The 15713-nt window shown below is 41.5% G+C and overlaps 1 protein-coding gene across 1 annotated transcript; it reads left to right on the top strand.

The window, feature by feature from the left end:
* Positions 1 to 246: 246 nt before the first annotated feature.
* On the top strand, positions 247 to 10994 carry march4 (membrane associated ring-CH-type finger 4). The gene is made up of 4 exons (XM_023951082.1): positions 247 to 1602; positions 7198 to 7353; positions 7829 to 8021; positions 10259 to 10994. Exons 1-4 carry the CDS (start codon positions 1189 to 1191, stop codon positions 10678 to 10680), a joined length of 1185 nt encoding a protein of 394 aa, XP_023806850.1. The 5' UTR covers positions 247 to 1188; the 3' UTR covers positions 10681 to 10994.
* Positions 10995 to 15713: the final 4719 nt, after the last annotated feature.

Below are 15713 nucleotides of genomic sequence, written 5' to 3'. Positions count from 1 at the left end.
AATGAAAAAAAATGTTTGTTTGTTATAGTTTTCAATATTATAAACAGCTCACAGATGATCAATTGTGAAGATGTATATCTCATGTGCTGCCGGGAAAAAATGCGTTTCAAATGTAAAGCATTTGCAAAAGTATTTATATTTAACTGCTAATTTACAGATTTTGCAATTTTTTTTTTTAAATCAAATGACCCCCCGATGTTGCTTTGTGTTTGCCCACATTTGTAGTAATGACTTGGCTCCTTGTATCACTGCGCGGTGGTGACGTGTGGTGTCTGGGAGCTGTCCCAGGAATCATGGTGCTGAAGCTGCAGCACCGACTGAGCAGCCAATGATCACAAGGGATTGAGGGCTACGGATTCTTTTCACCTCGAGCAGGACAGTCCGACGATCGTTTCGGATTTTAACGGATGGATTTAGAGCCTGTCTGCCTGCTCCTCGGATATGGTGGTTCTTTATTTGGGAATTATAGCCCCACCGGGACTTTTCATCAAACAGAGCTCGGGCTTAAAATCCATTAATAATGACAACAATTATTAGTCGTAGAGAAATCGGTGTTGCTCGCCAGGTCTAAGGATTCTGCTCCCAAATACGGCACTCTGTCGACTGATTTGGTTTGGTTTGAAAGCCTTAAAAGACGTCGACAGTGTCTGAGGTGCTGATTTACAACGTGGCTGTTTGTCATTTGGATGTGATTCTTGATTATGCAGCTGAGCGTTTGGTTGTGATCCTCCTTGAGTTTATTGTACGACAGGCAGATAGGATTCTTTTCTCCTCCAGTTATTGTGGATCTGAAGGGAGAGCCCATTCAGGTAGTTGATTCTGTAGCATGCAGACTAAGGCCATGAATTGGCAGCAGACACGAAGTGAACAACCCAAGAGCCTTAATACTTGAATGCATATTTTTATTAGTCTAATAACTGACTCCCCAGAAACCAATTATTTTTGTAACTTAATGGCTTCTGACACTTGTTTGCATCAGTTAATTCCTCTTGTTTACACCCCTGCGTAAAATCTAAGAATTGGAAGAGACTCATAAGTGTGCGTAAAAGCTGAAAAGGCGACTTGAGAGCGCGTCCCCGTGCACGCTATTTTATGCTACGACATCCAGATTGCTTATGAGGGGGACACAAAGACTCTACTTCCTCCAGCACCTTTGCGTGGTGCTCTGATCTGCTCGGAGACAGCTCGATGCTGCGCAGCAGGGGTATGCTGAAGAGCCGCTGCTGCGTCCTGCTTGGTGACCTGAGGGTGCTCCTTCTCGGGCCACCGGCACCGCCGACTCCAACCCCCATGAGCGGTGAGGCTTCGGGAAGCCACGAGGCAAGCATCGCCGACAATAACAATACGCTAACGAGGAGCCACCAGGACGCAGGGGACAGGACTGCGTCCTCTGCGGCCGGGGCCACAGGGACATCCGGCGGGGAGCGACCGGTGGAGGGCTGGGTGGACGCTGCAGAGCTGTCAGCAGCCCTGCGTGGCTGCAGCAGCTCATCTGATGATTGCTCAAAGGGGAAGCTGGAGGAGAGGTTCTCCCTCACCAGCTACACTGAAAGTGGCTTCAGGACGCCTGTGTGCAGGATCTGTTTCCAAGGACCAGAGCATGTAAGTCCAGGATAAGATTAACATTTATTTTTTCAAAAGAGTATGGTGGTGTTTACACATGAAGCTTTGTTTTCATTCAGAACAGAAGACTGACACTCATCAATCATCAATCCATTGTTTCCACAAAACAAGCGGCTAGAGTTCCTCCTGCACTCAACCTGGTGCCCCCCCCCCCCACCCCCCCCCCCAAAAGCACAGCTCCATTCTAAAGATAGTGAAAGACCACAACAAGTATAGCAGATACTCAGAGATGTAGCTCAACCCATTACAGCCAAAGCATTTTATGGATGACAAAATCAAATAATACCTTTCACCGTGTTGCACGCCACAAAAACAGATGAAAAATAATAACCACAGCATGCACCGAACCACAAAAGCACACAGGCAAAACACATCACATTCCTTTTGGGGCACATTGATGATAATGACAGTGTGTCTGTCAGGCGAGAAACATGGGAAATAGGCTGTGGTGATGAAAATATGAAGGCAGAGTGAAGAAGTTGCAAACATTTGTGCCTTTTTTTCCGACAAAACCCAACTGAAGGGGAGTTTCATTTTTAGGTTGAGTCAAGATATAAGGCAGCTGAGGTGAAGAACTTTCATGCAGTTGCTTTCCTGTAAAACTGCAAATCCTTTTAGTTGCATCCCACAGTGTAAATTCTCCCCATGTTTTGTCTGCTAATTACTCCTTCAGTTTTGTGCATCTGTCCACCTCTGAATTTAAACTGTGTAATCACTAGTGATGTTGGTTATGTGATTGTAGAGCAGGGCTTTTTTTCTAGAAATAAAAAAAAATTAAAATCACAGAAAGTGGACACACTGTGTGATGCATACAAATTGGTGTTTTGGAAATTTGCAGCATTTCCACGGGCTCCTCCAGCACATCTTATTAATGCTTCCCTGAGACATTGCAGCAGGTCAATAGCACTTGATCTCATCCTGTCTAATCATTACACACACTTACATCTTTCCTTCCTTCTCCTGTTATCTGCGAGGTGTTGACTTGGGTGGATTCCAGATATGGATCTGCTGAGGTGTAAATGGGTGCAAGAATGAGCTTCCTATTGGAAAGAGAGATGAGTGGACTCTGGTGTTTTGCGGCCAGTGGGGACATTAGCTATCCTCCATTCTCTCTTGGCCTCTGGGACGTCACATAGACCAGGCCAACCAGTATCTGATCTGACAGCCCACCTCCAAAACCCTTCAATCCCTAAGGCTGAGACAGCCAAGATAGAGTAAAGAAGAGAGAGGAAGATAGAGCTTTTCTCAATCCTGCATCCAGGAAAGAGCCTTTAAAATGTGAGAAGGGGCAGCCTTTGAAAAAGGACTATGCTTTGATTTCTTATGACACGACAAATTGAAATAAGTCTGTGTAATCGAATCACTGCCAGTGTTTTTTTGTGCCCCTCTCTATGAGGTATTTTACAGCCATAATTCTCCTGCTTTCAAAAGTGGTTCCATAATAAATATGCTGATTACTGCACATGCTCAGATGGAGGTTTTAGGAGAATGTTGTTGCCTTTACTATATAGCAGATGTGAGGAGAATGACATAAAAATGAGAGAATCTCTCTGATGGAGAAAAAAAACCCTACATTTATTTTTCATCACAAAGTTCGGAATCTGGGACATTTTCATTATTTTTAGAAGGTATCCCTCTACTGCCGTATATGTAAACAAGAAGATTGATATTATTGACCAACAACTAGGGGTGTAGTGATTAACTGACTTAATCGATAAATCAATTTATATTCCTAAGATCCAACCGGATCCATATGTCTAAGGGAATTTGTTAATCGAATCATATCAATCGATCTATACTATTATCAAATCGTTTCAAAAAGCAAAAAATCAACATGTCGACATTTGAAAATACTATTTGGATTGAGGCACTGTAGGTTTATTTTACTATGACGTAAAAACAAGCAAGTGCATCATAGCGGACAACAGACGTGATGGCAGCAGAAAATGATAAAGCCATCATTAAATTCCAATGTGTGGAAACACCTTGAATTTTGCAAATTCATGTGACCAGACAGTGTGGTGGAATGTTGACAATGTTTGGATTGCTTTGATGTGGAAAAATAACAGTGGACTGAACTTTGTGAAACTAAAATGTGAATGGATTTGCCAATAATTCTTGTTTGTTTCTATACATATTTATTTTACACACGAATATCTTGCAAGAAATATAAGGGATCTGGAAAACATCACTGTTTAGTCTCCAGGTATTTATCTCTGAGTCCCACGGTTGAATTTTTGGCTAAAGATGCCCTGGATCAATTTTAAGCCAGTGAATCAGATTGAATCGAATAGTTCAGATTGAACTAGTATTAACTCTTAACCATATTGGCAAACACAAATGATGATATGAATAGAATCGTAAAAATGAATTGTTAATCAACAACTAATATTTTTTTTTAATCAGCAAAACAAATTATTTATTAAGAGTAGAATTAAAACCCTCCGGAGAATCTTAGAAAAAAGTAATAATCAGCCAACTTTAGATTTAAAATAATAAATTCACACATTTTTAAACAATACAGTCACCAATGTGCTCTTTTTAAAGCAACTTCAACAAGAATTATTTAAATTAATTTTGTAAGCTATCATTAGTTGTTGTGCTTTTAGCCTCACCTTGGCCTCTTATAGTTTTTGAGGAAATGTTGATGAAATTGGGAAATATGAGCATTTTTTCTCTGTTCACGAATGTCATTTTTCACTCTTAAGTATTTGCAGAAATAAAGCACTTGTGTGCTTTTGCATGCAGCCTTGAGGGGTCAAATGGTCTTTCTGTGCTACAGTGTGGTGGTACTGCACTTTCTGTGCTCCATTATATCCACTATTGGTGCACTGCCATTTACTGGGACTGAGGAATAACATAGTCACAAAAGAACATATTTTTAAGTTGACTTTGCGCTTATTTAAAACTTTTCATTTACAAAGTTAATTGAGCTATCCTAAATTTACCTTAGACTCATGGTAGAATCATCGGCACATGCAAAATCTGCTGTAGTTTTTCAAATAGTCCCACTCTGAGGAGAAAATTAGGTGGATGTGTCTGACCCAAAGAGATACAGATCACAGAGAAGTTGGAGATCACATTTTTCAGCTACGAGGCAACCACTCTACCACACGAGTCCCTGTTTTTCCTCTTCCTTTTTTATTTCTCACTTTAAGTGTGGACCCAACAGAGCCTCCAAGAGCACCACCGAGGCTCATTATCAGCAGGATGTATCTGAAATGAAATGATTTTAAATCTTCAATTTCATTCTTTGCTGACTTTTTTTGCACTCCTTGAATTTGGTTAAATTTGATAGATAAAGCTGTTTTCAAGATGAATGCACTGTTACGGAGGAAACGCTTGTGGGCCAAATATCACAGACAATTGTGAAAATGATTTTTGCTCCGTTTCTGTTTGAGCTAGTTTATTATACCACAATTTCCCCTTGGTTAGAGTTAATAGAGTTCACTTGCATTGATTCCAGACCCTCATGTGAATGGCCAAGTATAATTTACTTCCATGCCATTATGTACACATTGGGAGTGGATCCAATTTTACGAGGAGAAAATTGGATGTTCTGAGTTGCTTTGGGATAATGTAGCAAAAGAGATGGAATAATTTGACCCAAGCTATCAGGCCTGTCTTCTCAATACATTGCTCTGAAAGTGTATGTTATTGGTTTCTCTTGCTCTCTTCAGCCTCAGTTAGATTGGAGTGATCCATGTTTCAGCTCTTGGCTGCAATCAGCCCCGTCACAGTGAGCGGTCTGAGTCCCACTGGACACGACAGAAGTGTTCTGGTGCTCCTGCCAATACACTCCCACCCTGACCATCTGTAGATTGGCCCTTTCTCCTGTAAATCACAGCATTTTCCGTCTTTTCTTCAAACTGGGGGGATGCTCTATCTGTCTGTCAGCACAAAAATGGAGAAACAATTCAAAAGTTATTACACCTGCCCCCTTTTTCATTTATATTTTCATCTTTTGACTTGTTACATACTGGGGACTGGGGATAATGAATGTTACACTTTTGCTTGGTGGGGAGGGGAAACATTTATAACTTGGTTGGCAGTCTTTTTCCTTTTTTTTAATTTCAAATTTCAAAAGCAGACTAATACATTTTTTCTAAAAGAAAAAGAAGCAAAACACTGCAGAGATTTTAAGTTGCAAAGGTTAAATCAAGATAGAGAGGAAAGTAAAACTTTTTAGTGTAAAGTCTTTTAAAAACGTTTTTTAGCTTTTCCATCAAAGCCATCCGCCTTGAATCATTCTGAATCCCCTTTAAGCTGCCAGAAGGGTATTGAAAAAGACGACCTCTGGCGCTGACCTGTGATGTTTGGCAGCAGATCATTCAGCTCATGCAGGTTGGGGCGTCTATGGATTGGAGCTTGTTTTGGTGCATCCTGTGGATGCTTGATCAGATGAATATCTGAAGAATTCAGGTGTTTGTTCATTTCCTTTGTTGTAGTTCTTCAGCGACACACATTTAAACCTCACCTCTAAAGGTTCCTTCTAACTTTGACACAAAAACAACCTCTGTTTTTCTGAAACCTGAAATCTCCTTTTATGTAATTACACACAAACAAATGAAAATGTGAACAAGAAAATGTATTGAAGCTGTGCGTTACCATAAAAATAACTATTCTGGAATTTCAATGAGGAGAGTTCTTTAGCATCAAAATATTGAATATTTAGTTGTGATACAAAAATGTGCATGAAACAGTTCATAGTGTTTTGGCGGTTAGGCTCTGGGCAGATGACATCTTCATCCTGGTGTGATAATCTTAGACTGAATGGGTAAACACCGGAGCCCAGACGCTGATGGTAGTAGTTCACAACACAGTACTGGTCCAGGTGGAGAATGGGTAGGAGGAGGACCGGCAAAAAGAAAGTAGAGAGAAACATCCATGAATTGAAAAGTAGAAATGTGATTGTGAGCAGCTGGTGGGGAAATTTAGCTATTGGTTTAGAGAAGTGCTTCTCAAGGCCTCCCCTAGGAAAAAAAAATGTTTCGTGCTAAAACTAAAACAGCTACTACAGCCCCCCCCGCCCCCGGTATCCTGGCCCGCCTATTTGAGAAGCACTGGTTTAGAGTAAAGGCTTAATTGATGGGTGGCGTGTAGAGCGAGTGAAGCAAGAACCCAGCTTATCCAGAAGTGAAGTAGATCTTCGTTTTTGAAACTGCGCCAAAGCTTCACTTTTAAGTAAAGGTGTTAATAAAACTCTCTAGATGTGATACATTTAACGGAAGCTTCACTCCAACTTATTAGGCTCCACAGACAGGCCACAGTCTCCTAACAAGTTGTGGCTTTCTTTTATTATTATTTATTATTCCTCACAGCTTAGATTGCTTTTGTTAAATCCTAGAATTGCTCCATCACAATCATAGTAAATGTTATTAAGCCTGTTATCAAAGACAACGCTTTCATTTCATTGCTTGCTTTCCTCTGTATTTCCCTCTGAATTTGTGTTTTTGCCCTTGAGTATCTGTTAAAATTGTAAACAAGTGCAAACGGTGGATTGCTGTGAAAATAAAAGTAATAAAAACCATCAGTGATCTTTTGCATAAAAATGGCTCTTTGTCCCGTCTATAGGGGGAGCTCCTGAGCCCGTGTCGCTGCAGCGGTTCAGTTCGCTGCACCCATCAGCCCTGCCTCATCAAATGGATCAGTGAAAGAGGATCTTGGGCCTGTGAGCTCTGCTACTACAAATATCAGGTCATTGCCATCAGTACAAAGAACCCACTACAGGTGAGTGTTAAGTCAGGTGGAATGTATTACCAGGTGGTAATGAAAGCATTTTAGTCCAAAAACTAAATCCTATTTCATAGGAGTCACACATTACAATCAGCTAGGTATTACACAGTTGAAAGGGTTGATGCGAGTGGAGGATGAACTTGTTGAATTAAAGAAGACTTTTTCCTCTTTGATCCTGAAAAAACAGAAAGATTGGACTTCTTTTCCCTCAGCTTCATCTGCATTTTGACACAGTGGCTTGTATGCATGTGTGCAGGGTGGTGTTATTTCATCTCTCAGAGTCATTAGAAATGTAGAATTTATGTGTTCTATTTCTTTTCCATGGATTCAAAGCCAATTTGTGCTTTTAATTTAATGTAGTAAATATTAAGTCTGGCCAATACCAAACGTTAATGTTTTCAATGATCCTCCTGTGAATGTGGTGTCTGTCTAGATGGCTAAAACCTGGCATGTCTGTGCCTTTTTGCAGTGGCAGACCATCTCCCTGACAGTAATAGAGAAAGTGCAGATAGCAGCAGCCATTCTAGGCTCCCTCTTCCTGATGGCCAGTATTTCCTGGCTGGTTTGGTCATCTTTCAGCCCATCGGCCCGCTGGCAGCGTCAAGATCTGCTTTTCCAGATCTGCTACGGCATGTACGGCTTTATGGACGTCGTCTGCATCGGTAAGGGGTGCTAAACACTGATTTACCAACATTTTTCTAATAGATCAAATGGTCGTGCAGAACGTTTATACAACCCATGAAGGAGAGAGAGAAGTGCTGAATGATTCTAGTCAGCTTGGATTAATCCAGACAAAAAGAAAAAAAGCTTGACAGGCAAACGTAAATGTCACAAGTGTTCAGCAGAGTCAGTTATTATGCTCCAATGCTCTCAACAAATATTTGAGAATGCCACGAACTGTTTACACCAGTGAGAATCAATGTTTCTAATCTATACTGCACGGTCAGCTCCTTCAAGTCAATATTATTTATATGCATTCTCACACACATTGGTTGGTTATTGATTTCAAGCCCAAATGTTTGGTTAATCCTTATAGATACTTTACATTTTAAAAACTTGCATTATTTTTATGTGAAAGGTTTGCAAGGATTGTAACTGCAGCACAGATCTTTAAGATAAAGCTGTACATGTGTACAGACAAGCCTGGAAATTTGCTTGAATTTAAGGAGGAAGAGCAGCATTAGCTGACAATTGTCCCCCTGAATGTGTGGCGGCTCTCATGTTAAAGAAAGTGGCTGCTGCTGGAGCAGACAGCAGGGTTTATAGAAGGAGGAGAGGGATGGTCTCGGTTGGATGGCGAGGATTGATTGTGTGGTCACTAACTCAGCACTTTACGGAGACTCACTTGTCACCTGGTAGACACAATAGAGAGGGCCGCTTTAAAAAAAAGTGGAAACCCTGTTATTAACATAATGATTCCTAAAATTTTACACTAATTAATTTAGCATTTTCTAATTGTAGATTCATTTAATTATCCCTTTTTATATCTGAATTTCGATTCATTTTGAAACATCCAGGACATCCTAAGCCAAACATTCAACCAGTATGACTCAGAGATGAATGCCTGAGAGATAAACAGTGCAGGTGAAATTTTCCACATTTCTTGTATTTTTTACAAGATAATGAAGTGTAATTTAAATATGTATACAAACAAACAAACAAACAAACAAGTAAACAAGAATTAATCGCAAATCCAGTGACATTTCAGTTTAATAAAGTTCAGCCTACTTTTGTTTTTCCACATCATAATAATCCAAACATTGGTAACATTCTAAAACACTGTATTGTCACGTCTTTTCAAAATTCAAAGTTTTTCCACACAGACTGTAATGATGGCTTGATCAATTTTTGCTGCCATCACATGTGTGTTGTTCGCTGCGATGCACTTGGTTGTTTTTATGTCATAGTAAGATAAACCTTCCATACCTCAATCTAAATGGTAGTATTTTTCATATTGATTATAATTGATTTATTTCATTTGAAAACTATTTTAAATTGGTAAATGGCGATTTAATCAACAACTTGCCTCAGACAGATTGATCTGGTTGGATTGTAGGAATGGAAATCTATTAATCGATTAAGTCAATTAACTGTTACACCCCTATTCAGAAGTTTTGAATCTAAATTGAATTAATCCAATGGATTAGTAGTGATGTTTGGCTCCAATAAGCAACCACATTTTAACTCATCTCACAAAGTTTAACCATACATTAAATTTTGCCTTTTTAATAAGAAATAATATAATATTTATCGTATTTCTATGAGATAGCGTAATTAATTAAAATGATTCAAAATTGATAATGATAAAAATGTTATTTTCAACCTCAGGCAAAGTATTCTTATACTTACAAGTGAATTTAAGATTACTACAAACATTGTCCTGATGTGTTTACAAAAGGTAAATTTCCCCCAAAAAATAAAAAAAGTTATTCATTTAACTACATTTATAGCGCTTTCCTTCAGAGAACCTTCTTAATCTTCAGAAAGATTAAGAACAATGCAGTGAAATCTTGAGGTTCAGGTCTCTGTTCTTGTAAATTGACAATTTTCTACTGACTGAGTTCAGTGAACATGAATCAATAAGCAATTTTGGAGAGGGAAAAGATGTTATCGGACATCTGCAGAGACCAGATGCATAGGTTTTATCAACCTAAATCTTCAAATGGAGAGTGTTTTTGTATTAAAAGTTGTTCGATGACTTCACATTTTCAAAGATGAAAAATATTTTGTCTGCGTTCTGCTGCAGTCATCTTGAAAGATGAGTTGTTTTGTTGCTACTGGTCTAATACTTTGCGCTGGCTTGAAAGCTGCGAGTCGGCTTCTGCAGAGATTTGACTCGATGGTGTCATAAAAAGTGCTGCCACAGTGACATTCTTTACTGACACTCTAATCTCCACAGCGCTAATTGTCCACGAGGGACCCTCTGTGTTTCGCATCTTCCATCGCTGGCAGGCTGTGAACCAGCAGTGGAAAGTCCTGAACTATGATAAGTCGTTGGACAGTGATGACCTGAAGGATGTCACAGTGGACAGGACTGGGCCTCAACCAGGCCAGGGTTACCAAACAGGGATAGGAGTCTCCACCTCCACCTCCTCCCTCATGGTGGTGGCCTCCACGGCCGCCGGCTCCACATCTACGACTGTGGTGACGAGCGCCGGAGCGTTTGGAGCCCATGTGGACCCCGGAATTGACATCACAGTGCCAGACCAACACTGTCCGTACAGCATCCTTCATTTACTCAGCCACCTGAGGCAGCCAGAGACCCGCAGCCAACCTAGCAATAGCACAAGAGAGCTGGTCATGAGAGTCACCACAGTCTGATGAGTCAGTTGAGGCCTTATCTCACTTGGAATCTCACTTGGAGGTAAAAGATTTCTACAGCTGACACTTTCAAGGAACTACTGTCTTAAAAGCTTTGGATTAATACAATGTTCTTGGTTATTTTCAAATACATCTCTGATGTCTCTCCATGAACTGAATAAAAGTTGAAGTGGTTTGATTTGCAGGTTGGAGTGGAACATATTTATTTGAATGAATTATGTAGTTTCTTTACAAATTTATTAATACCAAAATTCAGCAAAAGCTTTAAAAGTCAGTAAAAACTTTGACAAATAAACTTTTTGGGGACTTACAAATGCAACATCATGCCTTATTTTTTGTTAGCATACTGTCATTTTTTTCACATTTTCAAAAAATGTTTTCCCCATCTTTCTTCTTCCTGACTTCAAACTTCTTTTGAGGGTTTGTACTTCATGCTTTTTTTATTTATATCAAATGCATGGTTGACAAATTCTTTCTAACGTTTAAAAAAGTAACATTTCAAAGTCTTATGATTTCATTCAAATGAAAAAATGAAAATGAAAAACATCTAGCAAACTGTTACAAGTGCAGAAAAAGCAATCGTAGCGCTGATGTTCACAATTTCCATTTTCCCTTTTTTAAGGCCCATCCAGTACGGTGGAACCGTTCAGTTGAAATGACAGGACATTCAAAGCTCTGGAATGTATTAAAAGGAAGTAGTGATGCCAAAGATTTGGACTTCTCACCCACAAGGTCACAGATTTGTACGGATTGTTATTGCAAAACTTAGAATCTAGCCACAGGGGTTGAATCTAGCCACAGGGGTTGAATCTAGCCACAGGGGTTGCAAGCCAGTAACTTCTGTGCCGGTCCCAAGCCCGGATAAATAGAGAGGGTTGCGTCAGGAAGGGCATCCGGCGTAAAAATTGCCAAAATAACCATGCGAATCATCCACAACACTTTAGACATACCGGATCGGTCGAGGCCCGGGTTAACAACGACCGCCACCGATGCTGTTAACCTACAGGGTGTCGGTGGAAATTTGACTACTGTTGGTCGAAGAAAGAGGGGAGGCAGAAGGGTCCGTTGCCAGAGAGAGAAGGGAAAAGGCAGGAACATAGGTTTGAGAATAGGGACTCTTAACGTTGGCACAATGACAGGGAAAGGCAGAGAGCTGGCAGACATGATGGAGAGAAGGAAGGTAGATGTACTGTGTGTGCAGGAGACAAGGTGGAAGGGCAGCAAGGCACGTAGTATTGGAGGAGGATACAAACTTTTCTATCATGGTGTTGATAGGAAGAGAAACGGGGTAGGAGTGATTCTGAAGGGGGAGTTTGTAAACAGTGTTCTAGAGGTGAAAAGAGTCTCAGACAGGATGATGAGCCTAAAGTTAGAAATTGAAGGGGTGATGGTGAATGTAGTCAGTGGGTATGCGCCACAGGTTGGCTGTGAGTTAGAAGTGAAGGAGAGATTCTGGAGTGAGTTGGATGAGGTCATAGAGAGTTTTCCCAGAGGAGAGAGAGTTGTTATTGGAGCAGACTTTAATGGGCATGTTGGTGAGGGCAACAGAGGTGATGAGGAGGTGATGGGCAGGTTTGGTGTGAAGGAAAGGAATCTGGAGGGACAGATGGTGGTGGACTTTGCGAAGAGGATGGAAATGGCTGTAGTCAACACTTACTTCCAGAAGAGAGAGGAACATAGAGTGACATACAGAAGTGGAGGTAGGAGTACTCAGGTGGACTACATCCTATGTAGACGAGGTCATTTGAGAGAGGTTAATGACTGCAAAGTGGTGGTAGGAGAGAGTGTAGCCAGACAGCACCGCATGGTGGTGTGTAAGATGACTCTGGAGGTCAGGAAGAAGAAGATAGGGAAAACAGAAAAGAAGACCAAGTGGTGGAAGCTACAGAATGAAGAAACTTGTGAGGAATTTAGGCAGAAGTTGAGGCAGGTCCTGGGTGGTCAGGATGAACTTCCAGATGACTGGGAAACTACAGCAGAGATTATCAGGGAAACAGGTAGGAAGGTGCTAGGTGTGTCATCTGGAAAGAGGAAAGACGGTAAAGAGACTTGGTGGTGGAATGAGGAAGTACAGGAATGCGTCCAGAGGAAGAGGTTGGCTAAAAGGAAGTGGGATGTAGAAAGGACTGAGGAAGGTAGACAGGAGTACAAGGAAGCGCAGCGTAGAGTGAAGAGAGAGGTGGCAAAGGCCAAACAGAAAGCTTACGATGAGCTTTATGACAGGTTAGACACAAAGGAAGGAGAGAAGGACTTGTACAGGCTAGCCAGACAGAGAGACAGAGATGGGAAGGACGTGCAACAGATAAGGGCGGTTAAGGACAGAGATGGAAAGGTGCTAACAACCCAAGAGAGTGTACAGAAAAGATGGAAGGAGTATTTTGAGGAGCTGATGAACGAGGAAAATGACAGGGAAAGAAGGGAGGAAGATGTGGTTGTTGTGGAGCAGGAAGTAGCAGAGATTGGAAAGGATGAGGTTAGGAAGGCTCTGAAAAGGATGAAGAGCGGAAAGGCCGTTGGTCCTGATGACGTACCTGTGGAGGTATGGAAGTGCTTAGGAGAGACAGCAGTGGAATTTCTAACAAGGTTGTTCAATAGGATTTTAGAGAGTGAGAAGATGCCTGAGGAATGGAGGAGAAGCGTTCTGGTCCCGATCTTTAAGAACAAGGGTGACATGCAGAACTGCAGCAACTATAGAGGAATAAAGTTGATGAGCCACACAATGAAGCTGTGGGAAAGAGTAGTGGAAGCCAGGCTTAGGAAGAAGGTGGAGATTTGTGAGCAGCAGTATGGTTTCATGCCCCGTAAGAGCACCACTGATGCCATTTTTGCTTTGAGAATGTTGATGGAAAAGTACAGAGAAGGTCAGAAGGAGCTGCATTGTGTGTTCGTAGATTTAGAGAAGGCGTATGACAGGGTGCCGAGGGAGGAGCTGTGGTACTGTATGAGGTCGTCTGGAGTGGCAGAGAAGTATGTCAGAGTAGTTCAGGACATGTATGAGAGAAGTATGACGGTGGTGAGATGTGCTGTAGGTCAGACAGAGGAGTTCAAGGTGGAGGTGGGACTACACCAAGGATCAGCTTTGAGTCCTTTTTTGTTTGCTATGCTGATGGACAGGCTGACAGACGAGGTAAGACAGGAATCTCCCTGGACAATGATGTTTGCGGATGACATTGTAATTTGCAGTGAGAGTAGAGAGCAGGTGGAGGAACAGCTAGAGAGGTGGAGGTTTGCTCTGGAAAGAAGAGGTAGGAAGGTCAGTCGTAGTAAGACAGAATACATGTGTCTGAACGAGAGGGATCAAGGTAGAAGCGTTAGGTTACAGGGGGCTGAGGTGGAGAAGGTGCAGGAGTTTAAGTACTTGGGGTCAACAGTTCAGTGTGATGGGGATTGTGGAAAAGAGGTGAAGAGGCGAGTGCAGGCAGGTTGGAGCGGTTGGAGGAAAGTGTCAGGAGTGTTGTGTGACAGAAGAGTGCCAGCAAGACTCAAAGGAAAGGTGTACAAGACAGTGGTGAGACCAGCTCTGCTCTATGGGTTAGAGACGGTAGCAGTGAGACAGAGACAAGAGGCTGAGATGGAGGTAGCGGAGATGAAGATGTTGAGGTTCTCCTTAGGAGTGACCAGGTTAGACAGGATAAGGAACGAGTACATCAGAGGGACGGCTCACGTTGCCTGTGTTAGCGACAAAGTCAGAGAAGCCAGACTGAGATGGTTTGGACATGTTCAGAGGAGGGATAGTGGATATATTGGTAGAAGGATGTTGGAGATGGAGCTGCCTGGCCGGAGGGCAAGAGGACGGCCAAAGAGGAGATATATGGATGTCTTAACAGAGGACATGAAGTTGGCTAACGTTAGGGTAGAAGATGTTCATGATAGAGTGAGGTGGAAAAGGATGATTCGCTGTGGCGACCCCTGATGGGAAAAGCCGAAAGAGAAAGAAGAGGAGTTATTGCAAAACTTAGTGATCAGGTGTAACCACACAGTGCAGGTTACAGGTTAATATCCCAATTAATCCTTTTTTTAATTCCCTTTTTCATTCTAATATGGGATTTTGTTGGTTATAAAAAAAAAGCCGGGGGGGGGGGGGGCACGTTCTTCTTTTTAGTGTATATAAAAAGAAGAAAATGGTCTTTTTACGATAATTCCAACATCCTATCTGAACAGTGGAGAGAAGTACTAGTAACAAAAAAAAGTTGGTTCCTTTAATTGTCCCAGCCTGTTTCCTCGATCATGAAAAGACATTTCCATGGTGTCACTTGGAGTCCATTAGGCAGACATTCATATTCACATTTGGCTCACAAAGTTTTTTGCTTGCTCTTGGCTCAAGCCTTTAGATATGCTCTTTGATATTTCTTCATGGCTCTTGGGGAGAAACGCTGTGGAAAAACATGCCTATTGCAGGCTGTGCTAAGTGGGGATGGGTGTTGATACTATTTGTATTTTTTTACCACAAACGGGCAGAAATCTGCATAGCTCCTTCATTGTGCATTATAGTTCGATTTGGATGCAGCATCCCTAAAAAGCATTTTGATTTTTAACATGATCACAGTATTTTTAGGAGCTCTGACCCTAATGCCTTCGAGACTTTTTCCAACATTCAAACACATCATTATCTGAAAGTGCATTTGAAATGAATCACAGGAATACATTTCGGAGAAGCCAAGCCTTAAAAGTATCCCATTTTTCATCATTATTGGTTGGACTGAACGTAGAGGGAGCCTCATGTAACCTCACAGTATCTTTACAACAGCTCTGTCACTTTAACCCTTATGCTATCTTAGATGACCCCACCCTTACATTGACGTGTTCTCCCTACCATGACAAAGTCGGATAAAGGTGGAAACATTTCATGTAATCCATGGACACCAGTGAGGTTCACAAATCATTGAAGAACTGTCTAGTGGGTCTACATGGGTCTAGTGGGTCTACATGACCCAACTCCCAATATTAAAGTGCCTAGGATAGCACAAGGGTTACAGCAAATTTCAAAGCTGCTTTCTGTTAATTCTGTATGTTGGAATAATTATCCTCCAATC

Source organism: Oryzias latipes, chromosome 21 (genome assembly GCF_002234675.1).
Source record: "Oryzias latipes chromosome 21, ASM223467v1".
Classification (NCBI taxonomy): domain Eukaryota; kingdom Metazoa; phylum Chordata; class Actinopteri; order Beloniformes; family Adrianichthyidae; genus Oryzias; species Oryzias latipes.
This window is presented reverse-complemented; position numbering and strand designations above follow the sequence as displayed.